This window comes from Triturus cristatus, chromosome 9, assembly GCF_964204655.1.
Source record: "Triturus cristatus chromosome 9, aTriCri1.1, whole genome shotgun sequence".
Lineage (NCBI taxonomy): Eukaryota > Metazoa > Chordata > Amphibia > Caudata > Salamandridae > Triturus > Triturus cristatus.
This window is the reverse complement of record NC_140592.1, coordinates 427,734,462-427,749,217: the sequence shown is the minus strand read 5'-3', so window position 1 is coordinate 427,749,217 and position 14,756 is coordinate 427,734,462. Positions and strand designations below refer to the sequence as shown.

General features: G+C 44.9%; 1 protein-coding gene across 1 annotated transcript in view; it reads left to right on the top strand.

The window, feature by feature from the left end:
* The window catches only part of LOC146798089 (cytochrome P450 2G1-like), a 698,777-nt gene that overhangs the window by 431,164 nt on the left and 252,857 nt on the right, over positions 1-14,756 (top strand). Inside the window, exons 5-6 of the mRNA XM_085625309.1 lie at positions 1,119-1,295; positions 4,842-4,983. Of these exons, the coding sequence (XP_085481435.1) occupies positions 1,119-1,295; positions 4,842-4,983 (319 nt within the window). The remainder of the gene's footprint in view (positions 1-1,118; positions 1,296-4,841; positions 4,984-14,756) is intronic.

The following is a 14,756-nucleotide window of genomic DNA, read 5'->3' as shown; positions in this document are numbered from 1 at the left end:
GGGAATTAGGCCACTCTCTGCAGTGTTTCGACAACTGTGAAATGATGTCATACAAGCTTAGCACAAAGAATGAGGGGGCAGAGGAGAACCTTCACTCCAGGCGAAAAAAGGACAAGCCATGCACAATCATATTACCAAATCTAACTGAAGTCTATCGAGAAGGGAGGAATCTAGCCTTCACTTACTGGACATTTTTCAATGTAGCTGACCTTGCGCAACAAAAATAGCAAGCCTTACTATTATATCAAATAAAAGCCATATTGTGTAAACAGGTTTGCAGGTGTCAACCATCTCTGAAAATCGAAATGGGTTTTTATTTTCTGCTCTGCTAGAAATGGCTTAGCTCTTACAAGTAGTAGAATGGGGAAGAATTGATATAAACATATACCAACAATTCTGTTGGAGATTTTACTTTCATTCACGTTTTTAGTAAGCATAACTGTTGACATTTTATTTGTCTTTTGTGTAGTTGCAATTCATACTGTGTACACTAGAACAGTTTTTGATTTAAAAAAATAAGTCCTTAAAGTGTATTAATCATTTTCTAGTGTTCTTTAGCATGTTATTCACTGATGAAAGAGGGTTTGGGGGTTGCACTAAGTATCACTGTAATGTTTCTTGAGATTGGTCGTGTTCTGAAACACATTTCACTCAAATATTGCTCAGTGGATTGGGGGTGGCAGCAGTCCAACTGGTTTCCTTTCTTGAGTTGGATGATTGACTGAGTCCCTAGTGCCAGTGGGTCTAGAAAAAAAATGAACTCTGCATTCTAGAACAATCTAGAAAATGTATCACAGCTCTGATTCCATATTGAGTTCATGAAGCATAATTACTTATGGCATAAAGTATCTTAGTTTCCATGTCTCTAATATCTTCTGGAGTATACCTGTTGTCTTTCCTCTGTAGACCAATCCGCTTTCTTTAATATATATTGTTAGAATATAACCAAAATTATGCGAAGTACCTGGGGTTTTATTTGTTTGTGTTTTTGGGACAGACCCTTTCCACAAAAGCGAATATCAAGGGCATCAACAAATGTGACAACTTTAAACTTATGGCTCTCAATGAAATCATAGTTGTATTTCTCATATGGTTAATTGTTGTCACCATTTTCCTAGATGCTGGACATGTTTCCGACCATCATGAAATACATGCCTGGACCCCACCAAAAAATAATCCCACTCTTTCTCCAGCGTCAAGATTTCATTGCAGAGAAAGTGAAAAATCACCAGCAAACAATAGACCCCACTTCTCCTCGTGACTTTATTGACTGCTTCCTCATCCAGATGGAGAAGGTTTGAAAAAGAAGTACTAAAGTTGTAATTATGGATGATTTATTTTCTGCTCCAGTCTGCAGCTTATTTTCTCTGGTTTCTCTGGTGAACTGTTGTATATCTTCACTAAAAAACTGAAGACGCGAGACACACTGTGTGTATATCACACTACTCAGTCACATGCACACTTACCTTGAGTGTCAATTAATTTCTAAATAACGTATTTTTCATCAGAATGAAAATAACTGCGATAGAAAGGATAAAGAGAGAAAATTAGGCCAAAGCACAACCCAGGTACTGCATGAAAGTCAATTCATAAAACGGGACAGAGCTATTATTAAACTCCATTAAGGCATTAACAAAGTACCGGGTGGAAAGGAAAGAGATAGAGAGCCGGATTTAGATTATGTCAAAAGGCTCACTCCTTCACAACCTGAAGGGATATCCCATCCCCCCTACTATGAGTGAAGTAAGATATAATTCAAATTTTTTACGGAGTGAACCCTACCGCCAAACTATAAATCATGCCCTGATCTCGTTAACCATGAAGAATAATGAGGGAGAGGAAGAGACAGATTGCAGGTAAAAATAAATGCTAAGAAATACCCACTTTGCATTGAAATCCAAGCAATCTTCTATGTGCTTTGGCCAGATTGTGCCTCATCTATGAGGTGCGCGGTGAGCTGAGGAAACAAATGCAAGAATACCACTCCTACTCAGGGGCACATATTGGTACAAAAAAATCATTGATGAAAGGTAATTCTTCAGCAGCCTTTTTTAATCAGTGGGACTTGCTTAGCATAGTTTCCATTTAATTACTTTTTTGCTACTCTTCTACTTCACAAAATGGTAGCAATCATATGAAAGTTAGTTCTGACAATGCCATATTGTACCCATTTGCTTGAAGGGTTTCTGGTGTCAGTACGTAAAAATGTATCCTATTGTTTGATCACATTTGCCCCTTTAACTACCTTGCCCCTTTAACTATCCATGAATCCCCTAATATTTCCTTTCGCCATTACGAAAGCTGTAACCCCTCTTCTCAACAATTTGCTCAATGGTTCTTTTTGTGCATCATGGGAGGTAAAGAGAAATACTCCTTACCCAATGACCAAATGAAAAAAAAAAAAATCTAAATAGTTATTCAAGAACTCAGGTCGACAACTAAGTTAAGTTAGTTAGTTTGTTTTTCGCAAACTCTGAAACCGATTAATATACCATAATCTAAGCATAGTGATATAAAAATACAAAGTAATAAGATGAAGCCAAATCTCGGGACATGATTCACCCTATATAACAAAAAGAAAACAACTAGTTCGATCATGGCCATATGGGTTATAAGAAGACAAAAATGCACGTTGGATTGCATCAAGACTCCATCCAGGAATCCCTACAAATGCCTAACTGTCCCTACACTACACTACACTAAAGTGGAACTCTTAGTTGAAGGCAAGCTTCAGCAATAATGAAAGGTGTCAGGTGTCAGAGCCTTCCAAGGAAGGAACTCCAACACGGGTCATGTAGCATAAAGCCACAACAGTTAAAGGTGAGATCTGCACCTCAAGGCGTCCTAAAGCAAAAGTGTCAGCTATACCTAACTACCTTACAACATAAGCAATTGCTGACTTAAGACACCTCGCACAGCAATACCAGTATTTTTCCATTATTTCAGTATCCTCAAACTTCCTTTCACTGCCTCCCTGTTCACACGGTGGGAACGCAAGATACGTGCAATATTTTACTGTGCAAGCAAAATGATAATTCAAATATTAGCTGGAGAATTAACTAAAAATGCATTTCAGGCCTACAGTTAACCTAAATTAACAACGCACACATTACCCTTCTACATGCAAATAAACCATGCTTTCAACATATTCTCTAACATTTACGAATAGTTAATTCTACAATATTATTGTCAGAAGTACAGCTTTAAACCAAATTCATAAACACATTTTGTTTGTTAACCCTTTACTAGGTATTACTGCAAAACACGACAAATCTAGTCAGTTGCATTTCTAAAGCACACATGTGATTTACGTTAGTCATGGGGATACCTTGGACATATAATACCCCCTATCTTCTTTAATACATTAGTCAAACAGAATGTATGCGAGTGCAAGACTACTCATGATCATAACGCACTCCTACTTTCATTTCAAAGTGGAAACAACTACTCTCCTCCACCATATTGAGCTCAGTACCACAACTACCACATCTGCTGTCAGATTCTGTTGGAGCATCTGTAAATCAGGAAGCCAAAATGGGTGGCATTTAATTTCCCTAGAGAAAGTATTTGTATAGCCACAAAATTGTGTTATTCTTCACATTTAGCTGCATGAGTGTGTCAAAAAAAATTCATTTTGCTTTTTACCGAGCAATTCGTGTTGCCCATATCATTGCACTAACCTGCATCTTTGAACATTCAGCCATGTTCTTCCATCCAAGGGGCATATTAACAACAGCCGGCAATAATTATCTCTAAGCGCACTTAGCGCTAGGATAATTATCGCCGGCTAGCGTGAATTTTTATCGCTGAGATAGCGTGCTATTAGCAACGCTTATCTCAATAGCGATAAAAATCCTCACGCTAACAGGCTAACGTGAGATTATCGCTGGAAACCCAGCGATAATCTCACGTTACCTTGTTGATAGAGACAGGCAAACTTAGCCATGATATCCTCCTTCCATAGGATATCATGGCTAAGTCAGAAAAATACCAGACCTAAAAAAGCAGCGTTAACCGCGGTTAGCGCTGCTTTTTTTGTCTCTAACAGGGTTAGCGACATTCTTGATAATAGGAGAAATGTTGCTTAGCGACATTTCTCCTATTATTTTACTCTGGAACGCCCCCTTTGCATCTCATTAGAGATGCAAGGGGAAGCGTAGAGTAAAAGGGTGCTAACATGCAAATTTGTATGTTAGCACCCTGTTGTTGATAGGGCGCTAGCTTTATCTCTTCTTTTTTGGCTTTTAAAGCCAAAAAAGCAGAGATAAAGCCCTTGTTGATATGCCCCCAAATTCTCCACTCTCTGCCTTTCGTGACAATCCACCAGATCTCTGCCGAGCTTTACACTCAATCTTCTGGCCCCTCTGTCTGTTCTGCATGACTGAGAGATCTCCAACTCTGCGGGAGTGCACCTGATGCAAAACTCCCCTCTTGTTTTCTCTTGTGATTCTCCCTCATTGGAAATCAAATACAGGCTTTCATTTATAGAATCGCGTCTCTTCGTCCTTGACTACCAGATGCCAATTCACTACTAGCTCAATCACCCGTACATCAGGGTTACCAATGGGTTGTATGTGTTTTTAACTCAAAACCTACTTGAAGAAACATGTTCGTTCTGATGAATCTTTTTCGTAAAACCATTTTTGAGAAGTTTTTCTTCGAGAATGACATTCACCAGATTGGTGTAACCAATCTGGTGAACTCCGTTTTTGGGAGGAATAAAAAATCGGTGTCAGTTTGCAGTAAAAGCCACATGGTTGTAGCAAATACTCATTGTATACACTCAGCAAAGTAGGCAGCCGCCATTTTTTTGTCTTCATTTCTGATTTCATTTTTTACAGGAGAAACAAAACCCTGCATCGTCATTTTGCATGAAGAATCTGTTGATGTCAGTAGAAAACCTGTTTTTTGCTGGCACAGAGACAGTCAGCACAACCCTGAGAAGTGGACTTCAGGTTCTATTGAAGTACCCAGAAATTGAAGGTAGTAGCAATATTTGTGTTATCTTCCACTACTGAATAACAAAACTGCAGTAAATACATTGGCTGCTCTATGAAGCTATTACAGAATAAACAAGCATTTGCAATGTAATCGGTCTCACCTTTGGGACCTTATATGTATTTATCTATGCAGCACAATAGCCTGGGTGCTGAAACATCTACTGTTCTTTAACATGGAGGGAAAGTAAGCACCAAACTGCGTGACACGCCAGGTATGGGAACACATGGAGAGAAATATTGTCTTTCAGCAGGAAATTATATAGTCCTAAGCTCTGTTTTTAATATAAAATCAGGGCCTTCGGTGGTCATATCACTGAAAATAAAATATTTTAAAAGAATATTATTGTCTATGGTTGCTCGTGGAAGACAATTTCTATGGACTGGAATCTAGAGAATGCTAAAGTGATTCTGGTATTTTACTGACCTCTGCTGTCATTTTCTATCAAGAAAGTTACATAGAGGCAGTTGCCAGAAAAATGAATAAAAGAAATTCACTCAGCAGAAAGCAATTCAGGTATTTTACTGACCTCTACTGGTCGTTTTCTATCAAGACAGCTAAATAGAAGCAGTTGAACAGAAAAAAATTCCCTAAGCAAAAGTGACAAGTCCTAGGGCTGATCTCCAGAGCCCACAAAGTACATGCACATATAAGTATATACTAAAGTATATACAAGAGGTCTCAAATGCTCAACCTAAAAAAGAGTATAACTAGTAATCAAATGAGGGTAAAAAAAAGATAAGTATGAAAAAGGCAGAGGTGAGAGGAAGTTGACCAAGCAATAAAAACATTTCAGTTGGAACACTATACAGAAACGTGAAGCAAATACCCCAAAATGTATGATCATCTTCCATTTTGTAGGTCTTCTTTAGACTTGCCAAATTTACACTGTCATTTTTTGTAGTACCTTCATTTTCTCATATTCTGTCAGCCTGAACATCTTACTTGTCCATCCTAATATAGCTAAACATGTATTTAACACACAGTGGTTAGCCAAAATCATTTCAGTACTTTAAATCACTTTTCTCCAGAAGGTATAGATTTAGGTGTATGACAAAAATATATGTATAAAATTAACCTACTCTCGTCTGCAATTCCAGAAAAAAACTTAGACTAGTAGTCCTAATATGCATTTTATAAAAAAAAAAAAATTCTAATTGTTGGAGCCGGGCTCGTGGCGTGGTCCTGTTCCCCCTCGCTAAGCCGCACGAGGTCCCATGCACCTCGGGGCGCCTCCATTTTGGATTATACGTCACTCCACGTGACCACCTACATGACCCTGCTCTACCCGGCCTCGGTCCCAGCGAGGCCCGACATCGAGGCGCCAACCCCTGGCCTGGGGGATACCATGTGAGCCCTTCCCACTCCCGGCGGAGGGCAGTATCGATGGGACCCCCTACCGTCCTTCCACACCTAGGTGCGATCGCCCCACAGCTCTCTGGGGCCTGGCGCCTCTCCTGCTGGGCGTCTGGCCGCGCCCTACCCGGCCTCTCCGCCCTCCTGGGCGCAAGGGTCCGGACATCAAAGGGCTCCAGACCTATATCTGGGGCGACCCGGCAACAAGACGACAGTTGTATCCCGGAGTCAAGAGCCCTGCTGATCGGATCGCGGCTGACCCTATGGAGAAAGACTCTTCCTGAACCGACACTCTGAGCCCTGCTGACGACGTTGCGGCTCCATCGTGCTTACAAGACCTTCACGAACCTTTGGGGCCCTGCTGACGCTGTCGCGGCCCGACCTTGTTGAAACGTACCATCAGAGCCCAGCTGACCTCGTCGCGGCTCGACCGAAGCGGACCTACCACCGGAGCCCTGCTGACTGCGTCGCGGCTCGACCCAAGCGGAACTACCACCTGAGCCCTGCAGACGCCGTCGCGGCTCTCCACGTCCGAGCCGCTCTGAGACCAGCACCCAAGGTCTGGCGCAGAGCCTTCCCGTACCTGGTTGGTACTAAGACTGTCCCGCTACCCTATCCCTCCAAGAACATTGAGACTCTTACCGGATCACTCGATCCCATTGTAAATATTGAACCGTGCTCCTTTTTATATAAAGAACCAAGATAAGCAACTGATACGGAGTCCTGTGTGGTGGTGTTACTGGGCCTAGTACGATCATAGGAGAAGGACCTCGCCTAGGAGGCCTCTCAGCGGCGCTCGGCTATAACTTTGCGGTAGGAAGGTGCCCCGGAGTAGTCCCCCCGACTCCCCGGTGGTCCTCCCTCCAACACTAATGCCACACAAAATAATAATCTGAATGCTCCACAAATACAGGTTGTTATAGTGGTGAAGAATATGATGTTGACTTATTGCTGAAAATTTACCTAGGATGAGAAAAGCTGGTGTGCTGGTAACATTTGAGGTGCCTCAGCAAATGACTAGACGTTGTTTCGGACATGGTCGGTGCAGCAATGGTAGAAATGTTATTTCATCAAGATTTAGCACAAAAGGATAGACGCTCTGTATCTAGTTGAATATATAAATATATATATATATATATATATTTTTTTTTTTTTGTTTTATTTTTTACAAAGGGCTCCATTTTACTGGGGGCCCCCGACCCTGCAGGGCAGGCTCTCAGTAACAAGAACGGAGAATCCTGTAGTTTCAAAAAGCATCAAAGAACAGAGCCCAACTCCGGCTTGCTTGCAAGATGACATTTATTCGTCAAGAGCTTGGCAGCATCAAAACACTCATTTCAACTTCCTGACCGGTTTCGGCGACCTCGCCTTGTTCACAGGTGAGTGTAATTTGTAGCCTCCTAGTGCTCATGTGGCCCATAGTGAAATACTGCAGGCCCCAGAATGCACCATAGTCTGAAGATCAATATCTTAGTGATGAATGTCAGTTAAAGTGCAAACAATGTTCAAAATATATCACAGGCACAGTGCCCTTCGCTGCCAAGCACAAATTGATTTACTTGCAATGCGGTGTCCCAGAGAGAGAAACGTTTCTCTCATCTCCCTTTCTCATTCGCGTTGCCAAATATCCTCGGTAAATTCTGTGGCTGGCACGTTGCACGAGCGGGTCATGCCCCCTCAATCAACTATTTACAAAGGGCTCCATTTTACTGGGGGCCCCCGACCCTGCAGGGCGGGCTCTCAGTAACAGGAACGGAGAATCCTGTAGTTTCAAAAAGCTTCAAAGAACAGAGCCCAACTCCGGCTTGCTTGCAAGGTGACATTTATTCGTCAAGAGCCCGGCAGCATCAAAACACTCATTTCAACTTCCTGATCGGTTTCGGCGACCTCGCCTTGTTCACAGGTGAGTGTAATTTGTAGCCTCCTAGTGGTCATGTGGCCCATAGTGAAATACTGCAGGCCCCAGAATGCACCATAGTCTGAAGATCAATATCTTATTGATGAATGTCAGTTAAAGTGCAAACAATGTTCAAAATATATCACAGGCACAGTGCTCTTCGCTGCCAAGCACAAATTGATTTACTTGCAATGCGGTGTCCCAGAGAGAGAAACGTCTCTCTCATCTCCCTTTCTCATTCGCGTTGCCAAATATCCTCGGTAAATCCTGTGGCTGGCACGTTGCACGAGCGGGTCATGCCCCCTCAATCAACTATATACAAAGGGCTCCATTTTACTGGGGGCCCCCGACCCTGCAGGGCGGGCTCTCAGTAACAGGAACGGAGAATCCTGTAGTTTCAAAAAGCATCAAAGAACAGAGCCCAACTCCGGCTTGCTTGCAAGATGACATTTATTCGTCAAGAGCTCGGCAGCATCAAAACACTCATTTCAACTTCCTGACCGGTTTCAGCGACCTCGCCTTGTTCACAGGTGAGTGTAATTTGTAGCCTCCTAGTGGTCATGTGGCCCATAGTGAAATACTGCAGGCCCCAGAATGCGCCATAGTCTGAAGATCAATATCTTAGTGATGAATGTCAGTTAAAGTGCAAACAATGTTCAAAATATATCACAGGCACAGTGCCTTCGCTGCCAAGCAAAAATTGATTTACTTGCAATGCGGTGTCCCAGAGAGAGAAACATCTCTCATCTCCCTTTCTCATTCGCGTTGCCAAATATCCTCGGTAAATCCTGTGGCTGGCACGTTGCACGAGCGGGTCATGCCCCCTCAATCAACTATATACAAAGGGCTCCATTTTACTGGGGGCCCCCGACCCTACAGGGCGGTCTCTCAGTAACAGGAACGGAGAATCCTGTAGTTTCAAAAAGCATCAAAGAACAGAGCCCAACTCCGGCTTGCTTGCAAGATGACATTTATTCGTCAAGAGCTTGGCAGCATCAAAACACTCATTTCAACTTCCTGACCGGTTTCGGCGACCTCGCCTTGTTCACAGGTGAGTGTAATTTGTAGCCTCCTAGTGGTCATGTGGCCCATAGTGAAATACTGCAGGCCCCAGAATGCACCATAGTCTGAAGATAAATATCTTAGTGATGAATGTCAGTTAAAGTGCAAACAATGTTCAAAATATATCACAGGCACAGTGCCCTTCGCAAATTTGAGATGTCATCAGTGATGTCATGAGTGATGTCACTGACCATGTCATGAGTGATGTAATATGTGACGTCATCAGCAGTGCATTGAGGGCGCGCAAGTTATAGTTAGCTGAACTAACTATAAAGGGGGAATTTCAATGGTTTTGTACAAGTGAAAAGTCCAGCTAACTATAACGCCCCTGAAACCTGTTTTTTTCAGTGAATTTCTAGGGTTTCTTAAATACTAATTCCTGACTATAACGTGCCTGAAACCCATGTTTTTTTCAGTGAATTTCAAAGGTTTTTAAATGCTAATTTCTAACTATGCCTACAGAGATAGGACATGTGAAGAAAGAAGAATAAACGCACAGAAAGAAAAAAAAGAAATGCAGAAAGAAGCAACAGAGGTCCTCAAAGACGAAGAAAAGTGCAGGAAGAAGGATAACGTCCAGAAAGAGCAAACAGAAGAGCAGAAAGAAGCCTTGTTGCAAAATCATCCTGTACCCTCAACTTTTTCAGACGGATACTGGTGGTAACTGAGTCTGAATAACCAGTCCTAGAGCCAGTGCTATGTTAAAAGACACTCAGAATACATGAAAACACCTACATACACTAGGGAACACTATGCGTTGGGGTCCCCCTGTGATTAGTATGACCTCCTCTGTAAGCCCCTAGTATAAAATAGGGCAGGGGGATTAAAACTATCTCTTAAAACGCGCCACATGGCGTGTTTGCACACGTCACCTCAGGCTCCGTCCCCTCCATTCCCCACTGTGTAAACATGCCCTGTGGCCGTTTTAAGTTGGGAGATTAAGTCCCCTTGAATCCTGAGGGTCCCTAGGGTCCAACTAGACCACTAGGTACCTCCAGTAAGTGCCCCAGAGCTGCGTTGCAGAGAGAAGTAAAAAGGGGCACAGCCTAGAACACCTCTCTGCAACGCAGCGCAGTGGCGCTTACTGGAAGCACCTGGTAGGCTAGTTGGCCCCCAGGGTCCCTCAGGTTTGAAGGTGAATTATTTCCCCAACTTAAAACGCGCCACAGGGCTTGTTTGAACACGTTAACTCAGGCCCCGTCCCCTCCCTTTCTCCACTGTGTAAACACGCCCTGTGGCCATTTTTAGTTGGGAGATTAAGTTCATTTGAATCCTGAGGGTCCTCCAGTGAGCACCACAGAGCTGCGTTGCACAGAGGTGTAAAAAGTGGCATGGCCTGGACCACCTCTCTGCAACGCAGCTCAGTGGTGCTTACTGGAAGCACCTGGTGGGCTAGTGAAGGAGAATTATTTCCCCAACTTAAAACGAGCCATAGGGCGTGTTTGCACACGTCACCTCAGGCCCCATCCCCTCCCTTCCCCACTGTGTAAACACGCCCTGGGGTCGTTTTATGTTGAGAGATTAAGTCCCCTTGAATCCTGAGGGTCCCTAGGGGCAAAATAGCCCACTAGGTACATGCAGTAAGCGCCATTGCAGAGAGTTGTAAAAAGGGGCAAAGCCTGCACCACCTCTCTGCAACGCAGAGCAGTGGCGCTTACTGGAATCACCTGGTGGGCTAGTTGGCCCCCAGGGTCTCTCAGGATTGAAAGGGAATTATTTAACCAACTTAAAACACGCCACAGGGCGTGTTTGCAAACGTCACCTCAGGCCCCGTTCCCTCCCTTCACCACTGTGTAAACACGACCTGTGGCCGTTCTAAGTTGAGAGATTAAGCCCCCATGAATCCTAAGGGTCCCTAGGGTCAAAGTAGCCCACTAGGTACCTCCAGTAAGCGCCACAGAGCTGCGTTGCAGAGAGGTGTAAAAAGGAGTGTAGCCTCAGAACACCTGTCTGCAACGCAGCTCCCTGGCACATACTGGAGATACCTGTTGGGCTAGTAGGCCCTCAGGAACTTTCAGTATTGAAGGGGAATTAATTCCCCAACTTACAACTGGCCAGGGGGCGCGTTTGCAGAGTGCTGCAAGGAGGGGGCATGGCCTCCGGCGTGATGACGGTCTTTTATTTATTTTATTTTTTTAAGAAGGAGGGCTTTGTGGCCCACCTTCTTTTTCTAATTTATTGGCCCTGGGGACCCCATCCCCCAGGGCCTGCCCCCTAACCTCCTCCCAAGGCCTTAATCGGCCCCGGGGACCGGGGAGAAGTGTGGCTCACTGGTTAGAGGAGGCAGACCTGGAAGCAGAGGTCAGCCTGGGACCAGGGTTCAATTCCCGGCTCGGCTGGGTCTTGAGTCCATCAAATGTCCATGGACTCGATAATTCTCGCTCCAGTGCATACTCGATTCATGGGTTCACACTCTGCGACTCTGGGCAATAGCTTGCTTAATCTCCACAAGGGCCCCTCGCGGCGGGATGCCTGGCTTTCACCTTGTGGATGCCCTGCCGGGTTATCTCACAGGAGAATACCAGGACGGGTTCCCTAAGCAAGCGCTTAGAGACCGCTTGGTGATTTGCGCTATATAAATTCCTGCACATTTACATTTACATTTACCCCCGGGGCATGGCCTTTTTTTTTTATTCTTTAGGAGGGGGGCTGCGTTGCCCCCCTCCTCAGGCCACTTATGGCCCCGGGGACCCCATCCCCCGGGGACTGGTTTGTTTTTTATTATTTTAAAAAAAATATATATTTATAGAAACACCTAGGACATGCTGGACAAACCGTATGTACCTATCACCATAACGATTTGCGTGATATTCATTAAAAGGCGACTATGCATACAATGAATCCACGTGGAATGTATTTACACCGCTAGTGAAGCTCTGACGTGTCTAACGCCCTACAGTGCCTAATCCTGGTGCCCCCGCCGGTGGGTACTCTCCAAGTAGACACCCTTGTCGTTTATTTATACAAACATGGGTAGCTATTAACGGACACATTTAATACACGCGCACACCAAAGCATTCAAAAGGGATTCGACAAAAATACGACCAAAACTATGCAAGAAACCCCCCTCACGGTTAATAAAACACACATCCACCGCCGGATGTGTAGTACTTTTTATTTTACTCTCTGGAAAGGAGATGAACCTCACTTAAGAGTAACAGCGTGCTCCTGGCTGAGCCCAATGCTGTGTTACACCCACCAGTGCCTGCCGAGTGTCACACACCTCTGTGTTTTATTCCACCAGCTAGTGCTGTGCTATGACACTCTCTAACCCATGTGCACTGTAACACCACCCCGTAAATATGTCATGCCACACTTGCCTTCGCACGGGTTATATTGCCCCATCTAACCTGCCTTCCTTGATGCCTATGTTATAACGCACAGCGCTATGCCATACATATTACAATCTGGGATCCTTATCTTTGTCACAGTGCATATGCAACGTTACACTCCCCAGCACATATTTTATATTACAACTTTAGAGACTAGTTAGGTTACACAACACTGCCATGTGCATATTACACTCCAAGGCGCATATCGCTTAGCACGCGCTAGTGCCTGTGCTATCTCGCGCTCTCCAAGGAATCAGTCTTTGCGCACAATGTATTGCATATTATATTTCACGCTCCGGTTCATCTTACATCACACTTTGTGGGGCATAGTTTATACCATGCACTATATCTAGTTTTCATTTTCAATCGTGCTCTCAGGACTATGTTCTATATAACACTGCATTCACCTACCCTTTTCACTGGCATTATATTTTGCGATGGGGGGTGGAGGGTCAGGGGGTGTTTCTGCCAAATGAGCCCGGAGTCACAGTCACAAACGTCCTCTTCTTCCTGAATAAAAGTGAGATTATGCTGCATACTTGTTCATATTTTAAGTAGTTCGCACAGACACACATTTTAAAAACAATAAAGTTCCTAATACCCACCTTCTCTGAACAGTTAGCTTGCTGCCCCATCTACCTCCTCCCTATCCTCTGTTGTCTGAATCCATGGACTAGCCTCCTCCCTCCTGCCATGCATGGCCTGATGTGTTGCCACTGCCCTCCATTTAACATGATGTACCAGTCCACTCCTCCTGCCCTCCATTGCCCAATTCTATGCCCCACCATTGACCTCCTGCTTAGCCTCTGTGCTTAGCTTGATGCCCCTATTCTCCTTCCCCCTGCCCTCCGATGTCTTTGTGCATGCCCCTGCTCCATCCTTTTTGCCCACCATGTTCCATGGACCTGCCACTCCTATCTACTTAGAGTGTTCTGTTGAGCTGCCACTCCCCTCCCACCTGCCTAGCATTGTCAGATGAGTTTAACCTGTCCCTGCCACCTCCACCCTGCCTGTCCACATTACATGCCTCTATCCCCTTCCTCTTGTCCTCCATGGTCCTTTTTCCTGCCACACCCTTCTGCCCTCCCTGGTCTGTTGTGCTGCAACTGCTCCTCCTGCCTGCCACATGCGGTATGTTGTGAGGCCCCTTCCCCTGAACACTCTTGTCTGTGCCCAGTTCCTGACCGTCCCTTCTATCCTCCATGGTCCTTTGTGCATGCCACTGCACCCTCCTTCTTGCCCATCATAGCCATTGTGCTGCCACTAACCCTCCCGCTTGCCATGCATGGTCTTCTGTGCTGCCACGGCCCCTCCCACTTTCCCTGTGTGGTCAGATAGCTGCCCCTGACCCCCTCCCACCTTCCCTCCATGGTCTGTGTGTATGCCATCATAGTCTCATTGTTGCTCTCCATGGTGTGTCTTGTTTCTAGTGCCCATCCTGCCTGACCTCCATGGTCATCTTGCTGCTCCTGCCCTGCCCCCTTGCCCCCAGCCCTCTGTTTCCATGTGCAGACCCCTATTCCCTCCCTCCTGGCTTATCTGTTCCATTGTAATGCCTCTGATCCGTCCCTCCTGCCCTTTATGGTCTCTTATGCTGCAGCTTTCTCTCCTGTCTGTCCATTATGATCAGATTGTTACCATTGCCTCTTTCCGCTCTGTTCTCTGTTGTCCATGTGCATGGTCCTGTCCCCTCCCTATTGCTTTCTATGGATTGTTGTGCTGCACTCCCATCCCGCATGGCATGTGTGGTGTATTGTGCTGCTGCAAACACTGATGCCTGCCCTGTAGGGTCAGTTTGGTGCACCTCTTCTTGTCCCTCCTGTCCTCTGTTATCCCAGCCCATGTCCCTACTCCAATTCCTCCTGCCTTCCATGATCCAATGTACCGTACTTGCAAACATTTTGAACTTGGTAAGAGGGAGATTTAAAAAAAAAACTGGGGCATTCATTTTCCCCTTTGAGTTACATTGAAAAAAGAGGAGATTGTAGACAGGAGACAGATCAAAATAAAGCCCATTTGATCTTAAAAACATTGGACGTTTCCTGGCTGAATCGAGTCTGTTGGCATGTATGGTTGTACTACCACTGCCTCTTCCTTCTGCCCACAATGGT